Source organism: Panicum virgatum, unplaced genomic scaffold (genome assembly GCF_016808335.1).
Source record: "Panicum virgatum strain AP13 unplaced genomic scaffold, P.virgatum_v5 scaffold_2972, whole genome shotgun sequence".
Taxonomy (NCBI): domain Eukaryota; kingdom Viridiplantae; phylum Streptophyta; class Magnoliopsida; order Poales; family Poaceae; genus Panicum; species Panicum virgatum.
Genome location: NW_024376301.1, coordinates 39,126 through 45,125, shown reverse-complemented (window position 1 = coordinate 45,125; position 6,000 = coordinate 39,126). Strand labels below are relative to the sequence as shown.

The following is a 6,000-nucleotide window of genomic DNA, read 5'->3' as shown; positions in this document are numbered from 1 at the left end:
TTGCGAAATGCCTCTGTATAGGCCAGAAGGGTGCCAAATTCATTGGGAATCGTCTCAACCTTGAAATGGAGATGTTTTAGGTGCAAAATAAGGAATGTTTGTTGCCTGTTGGGAGAGGCTCATACCTTGAAAGGGTCATATTTCCGCTTCAAAATATCGTCAACTGAAAATGATAGCACCTCTTTGTACAAAGCTTGTGCAGTTGCCATTTCAAGATTAAGCTGTTCACAATTCCCTGTGATTAATTAATCAAAACATGATTCCATTTCTACAGATAATTTGCTCTACAGATAATTTGCTCTAGTGCTCTCTAGTGAGATGATGTAAATGTTGCCATGTAGACAATCTAGATGCCTAAAAATGGCTAATCTTCAGTTGCTTGATTCCAGCCATGGATCATTTCCACAGTTCAAGAATCATATTCAACCTACAGCAGGCCTGAGAAATGGAGAAAAAAAGAGAGGAAGGGTTCACAGGGGAGAAATTGACCGAGAACCCTCCGGAGAGGAGAGGCTAGGGCGCGGTGGAGCTTCAACCCGCCGGAGAGGAGATGCCTGGGCGGCTCACACGACGGCGGCGCTGGCCGCTGGTCTCGACGGCGACGGCGGCGACGGCGGCCGGCTTGACAGATTGGAGGAAGCAGGCTTGACAGATCGGAGGAAGCAGGCTTGACAGATCGGAGGAAGCAGGCTTGACAGATCGGAGGAAGCGCGGCCCATCAAGCTGGCCAGGCCTTGGGCCCACGGCCCGCTTCCTCCGATGCCCTAATCGCGGTTATCATTAAACCTAATCGGGCGGGCCTGAGCCCGCCAAAAGAAATTGGGCCCGGTCCTAGCCTGCAGCCCATCTCGGCCAATTGCCTCCCCGTAAAAAAAATAGATTTTCTACCCACTCCGTGACTTTTTCACTCTATTCCTACGAGTTACCACTCTGTGACTTTGGAACTCAGAAATTGGTGTTGGAGCAGAGGTGCCAAATGGAGCACAGGTGCGAAATGGAGCACACGTGTCAAATGGAGCAGAGGTGCCCCTTCTCAAATGGAGCACAGATGTCAAAATATTAGTACAAGCTTGCAATTTTGAACCCCCCATAGTTTAGGATTTTGGCTCCGAGGTAGACGCCGGACTCTCACTCCGCCGGCCGCCGCCCAGCTCATCCACACCTGCATGTCGCATTCACCGACTTCGAGAGGCTCATCGGCGATGCCGCCAAGAACTAGGTTGCCATGAACCCATCAACACCGTCTTCGCTAAGATCACGATACGCTATTCCAAGATACTGGATGTGCTATTCCAGGATACAGGATGTTCTATTCCACGATACAGGATGTGCTATTACAAGATACAGGATATGCTTTTCCAAGATACAGGATGTGCTATTCCAGGACAGAATCAAAACAAAAAATATATAAAGGGGAAACCAGCTGCAAGCTAGGTATTCTTGTTGTGTATCATCAGCTGGCATGATGATACAAGAGTCAGCTGGCATTGTTGGATGCTCCAAGAGTAACAATACATTACATCTCACATCTCACAATACAAATCATCTCACAATACATTACAATCGCCTTGGATGCCTACAGATCAGTTCATCCCATCTCACAATACATTACGATGTCTACGATTACCGGTCCTTTCTAGCTAAATCCAGCAATTATTATTACATCGATATTAATTACATTTTTAGACCTTTTTCTTACGCTTCATCCTCTTTTTGATAGGGGGTGGTGAGTACCTCTTTACTGGTTTTGTAGCACGCAAACTCCGGCAAGGTCCACCTAAAATAAGCAATTAATAGAAAATCATTTCAGATAGCAATGTGAAAGTAGAAGCAATCAGAATTGACAAAAACAATAGCTTCAAACTCCTCCCTCAGACCTTTAGGATCACCTTCATGTACATCATCCAGTATTGCCTTTGCTATTCGCCTCCTATAAAGATGTGTATCCTGTAAATTGAATATGCCTTTGTCAAATTTAGAATGTGCAAATAGAGTCATGTGAAAAATCAATATGGAATCAAGCACTCACGTGACAAAAAGTTGGTTCGACGCCTCTGCTGAGGAAATCAATGTACATTAGCACATACACACCACAGTCACTATGGTTTTGCTGCAATGAAGCTCTTTTTATTTCTGTATTCCAGGTGCTGGCATCCTCCATTGTAGGTTCGAGAATCTTGTACTGCTTAAAGAAAAAGAAAATAATCTAATCAAGAACAGTACTAGTTTCAGAAATCTCAGTTATTTACCAGGCCTACCATCAATTTCAATGCATGGTTGTACTCATGACCCAGGGAATCATATCCTTGAATAACTTTATCCTTAACGTCTATCACTATTAGGGTCCAATGTTTATTGTTTTGATTCACTGGAATGAATACCTGTAACATAAATTGAATGTGAAAATTTTACTTGTAGGAACATAAGTCATATGACAAGAACATAAGTGAGATGACAATAAAAAAAGGACCTTACTTTATCAAAATTGGCAAGTTCTTTCACTAAAACTTTGTAGAACAGATATCTTTTAATTCTGTCATTATCTTGCTCAACCTGCACAGGAGAGAAAACTAGCAGTTAGCTTTGACCATTTGAACTTGATACCTACAAGCATAGTCATCCAAATCAACTAACCATGGGGAAAAAATATGTATCAGCAAAGAGGCATTTTAAAAACTTATCCGGATGTCTTGTTTGCCTCTCCTCAAACAAGATAAGGTACAGATTGATTATTTCGCCATTTAACCACTTTTCATCATTCAACGACGCTGCAATCTCTTTTGTAATGATTATGCCCGATGGATGAAATATTGGAAGCTTTTTACTGCAAAAGGGAAGGGGATTTTGGTGCTTAATTGTGATAATAAGTTAAAGAAAAAAGTAGCACTTAGCTTTGACCATTTGAACTTGATACCTTTGACCATTTAAAAATTCATCTACTTCTTCTTCTTCCTCCGGCGTGAGAGAAGCATAGATCTCTTGTAACGTGTAGTCACCTTTTGGCTTCTCTTGCCTTTTCCTTCCCTCAAATGTGGCGCCATCACCATCTTCATCAGTAGGAGGAGGAGGAACAGAGCTACCGTCTTCAGCACTGCTCGGTTCCTTGCTCTTCGGCACCCTAGAATACACGAATCTAATCACCCGCTTGGCATCAGGCTGAGTCATACTACTTGGTTCCTTGCTCTTCGGCACCCTAGAATACACGAATCTAATCACCCGCTTGGCATCAGGCTGAGTCATACTACTTGGTTCCTTCCTCTTCTGCTCCCTAGAATACACGAATCGTACATGTTATCATGATTTTAAGAAAAACTAAAGTTTTAAGAAACCTTACCTGGTAGACATAGCTTCTGCTAGCTCGGCATACCTGGGATTAGTGTCATCAGAAGGAAGAGCATCATCAGCAGCAGGAGAAGGATAAGCTTCAGAATGCTCGTTCCGGGGATCATCTTGGATCCCTGAGTCACCGCCCTGAGGCTCAGCTGCTCTGCTGCTGTTCTGGGCATCTTGCGCGCCCATGGAGATCATAAACTGATTCCTCTCCTTCAAAATTTGTTCCATCAAAATGTCAACTGTGTTGACATATGATGTGGCAATTTCCCTCTTTCGTGGGCTTAAATCTTGAAAAAAATTGGAATGCAACGGTTCAATTCTGATGTTCGGAACAAGTTGCCTACTACCCATTGAATAGCATGTACCCACCATGCTCCTGAACTGAAAAGGAACAGTTTTGATAAGCTTCAAAATGCAGATAATGTAAAAAATAAAATAAAATTGGAGACGGAAGCTCTTAGGGTTTATTACATCTAGGAGGCCATAAATGTGACCACTGCGACTCCTCTTGTCTGCTTTTATGATTTTTTTGATAATATCCGTGGTGTAGACGGAAGTCCTCGGGGTGATAATGCAAGGTATACTGTGAGGACTCCGTAGATGGTCTAGATAGTACAACTGTGGGGAAACAAAATACAACTGTGGTAAACAAATAATTGTAGAAGAACAATAGATATGCCTAAACAAAAAGCACAAACCACATACCAGTAAGAATGTCACAGAACCAGAGAGTGTCCTTTTCTTCTTTGAAACCGCCAACTTATCAGAGTGCCACTTGCGGGCTGCCGAACGGAGGTTATCGACAACAGCCTTTGCCCAGTTCACCTCCGCAATGTCCTTGGGTGAATGGGTCAGGGCAACCTCCCGCTTGGTAACATGGTTTTGTGAACCAGGGAACAGAAGTTTGTAGCACAACAGAATAAAAAAGCAACGGATGGTCAAATAGTCTGTGCCACCACCATTGATCTTGGCTATGAGGTCAGAGCTTTTAATTTTGTCAGTTTTGACACCAAGCTCTGTTCTCAGATTGTTAAGTTCAGATTCCATGTAGGGGGAATCTGGTGTGTCTCTTCCCTTTCCAGTTGGCACGCCAAGAACGCATTGTACTACGTGTTCATTGATGGGCAGGTTCTTATCTCCTCCCCCCACTCGAATTTCCATATTTTCTGGGTCTGTGTGGTCCATGAGGAATTCTAGCATGTAGCGGTCTCCAAAGCCATCTAAACTAAACTTTAGAAGCTCCCCAAAGCCCAACTCTTTGATCTTATTCTTTTGGTCCTGTGAGAGGGCCGCTATTGCATCTACTACACACTTTGGTGATGATATCATATTTATTTCAGATCTCTGCTTTAGAAAAAAAAGGTTAATGTAACATGTTAAAAGAAAGAATCACATCTCTGCTTTACAAAAAAAACAAGGTTAATGTAACATGTTAAATGAAACAATAGAAAGTGCTATTCCTAGATACAGGATGTGCTATTCCTAGATAAAGGATGTGCTTTTCCAAGATACAGGATGTGCTATTCCAAGGTAGTGGATGTCCTTTACTGTCAAGGATGTGCTATTCCAAGATACAGCATGTGCTACTTCTAGATAAAGGATATGCTATTCCTAGATACAGGATGTGCTTTTCCAAGATACAGGATGTGCTATTTCAAGATACTGGATGTGCTATTCCAAGATACTGGATGTGCTATTCCAATATACTGGATCTACTATTCCAAGATACAGGATGTGCTATTCCAAGATAGTGGATGTGCTATTGCAAGATACAGGATGTGCTATTCCAAAAGGTTAATGTAACATGTTAAAAGAAAGAATCACATCTCTGCTTTAGAAAAAAAACAAGGTTAATGTAACATGTTAAATGAAACAATAGAAAGTGGTTATCACCTTCTGGGAACGCTTTTTTCCTTGCTCTTCATGTGACTCTTGAGAATGATCAAGATCTGCAGTGCTGATCGTAGCAGGAGGAGCCATCTACAGTTGAATTTGATTCGCACAGAATCCAATTACATGTTAGCACAGTGTGGAACCCATAAATCTAGAAATCCAAAGGGGACGGGGAGGGGGAGGGGGAGGGGAACCACATCTCCCAAAATAATAGAAACCAAACATGTATATCAGTATCACGGGAAGAAAACATGCTAACCACATTCTGCTAAGGACGAATCAGGGAGAAAACCCTAAGAGGAGGAAAAATTAGGGATATGCGCTCATACATGCCTGCGTGGATGGCTGCGGCTGCCGCGCGACGGCTGCGTAGGACTCGCGTCACCGGCCGACGAGCTCGCTCCCGCGCCGCGGACTGGTACTGAAGGTACCGCGCCGCCGCGTGCTAATTCGCGAGACAGAATGTGCTCTAGATTTCGTTTTGGGTGAGTTCGAATGGGTTGGGTAGGGGGCTCTCAGTTTTGAGATAAAAACGGTTTGGGCCTCAACGGCTCCGCCTCCGCCTCCGCGCGTCCCCAATCAACGAACGGCCCACGGCCCATTTGCCAACCAGTTCAGATCGGACCGGTCGGAACTTCTCCTCGGCAAGATCGGACCAGAACGAAGATCCCTCTCGCGCGTCGTATGACTAGCACCTCCAGCGCTATTACTTAGATACATATGTGCTATTTCATAAACCCGGACGTGCTACTGCATACTTTACTGTCAAGGATG

General features: G+C 43.6%; 2 protein-coding genes across 2 annotated transcripts; both read right to left on the bottom strand.

Moving 5' to 3' along the window:
• Positions 1-2,493: 2,493 nt before the first annotated feature.
• On the bottom strand, positions 2,494-3,255 carry LOC120694080 (ubiquitin-like-specific protease 1A). The gene is made up of 2 exons (XM_039977248.1): positions 2,915-3,255; positions 2,494-2,824 (listed from the first exon to the last, which is right to left on the bottom strand). Exons 1-2 carry the CDS (start codon positions 3,238-3,240, stop codon positions 2,626-2,628), a joined length of 525 nt encoding a protein of 174 aa, XP_039833182.1. The 5' UTR covers positions 3,241-3,255; the 3' UTR covers positions 2,494-2,625.
• Positions 3,256-3,330: 75 nt separating this feature from the next.
• Positions 3,331-4,762, bottom strand: LOC120694074. Its single transcript, XM_039977243.1, has 3 exons — positions 4,039-4,762; positions 3,805-3,951; positions 3,331-3,714 (listed from the first exon to the last, which is right to left on the bottom strand). Exons 1-3 carry the CDS (start codon positions 4,660-4,662, stop codon positions 3,331-3,333), a joined length of 1,155 nt encoding a protein of 384 aa, XP_039833177.1. The 5' UTR covers positions 4,663-4,762.
• Between the last annotated feature and the right edge of the window lie 1,238 nt (positions 4,763-6,000).

Bases quoted from the DNA above. Each gene is read 5' to 3' on its own strand.
- LOC120694080 (XM_039977248.1), bottom strand. From the start codon at position 3,240: ATGACTCAGCCTGATGCCAAGCGGGTGATTAGATTCGTGTATTCTAGG. The intron at 2,825-2,914 runs GTATCAAGTTCA...TCCCTTTTGCAG, and splicing joins GAATTTTTAAATGGTCAAAG to TAAAAAGCTTCCAATATTTC.
- LOC120694074 (XM_039977243.1), bottom strand. From the start codon at position 4,662: ATGATATCATCACCAAAGTGTGTAGTAGATGCAATAGCGGCCCTCTCA. The intron at 3,952-4,038 runs GTATGTGGTTTG...GTTTCCCCACAG, and splicing joins GTTCTGTGACATTCTTACTG to TTGTACTATCTAGACCATCT. The intron at 3,715-3,804 runs GTAATAAACCCT...GTTCCTTTTCAG, and splicing joins ACATTTATGGCCTCCTAGAT to TTCAGGAGCATGGTGGGTAC.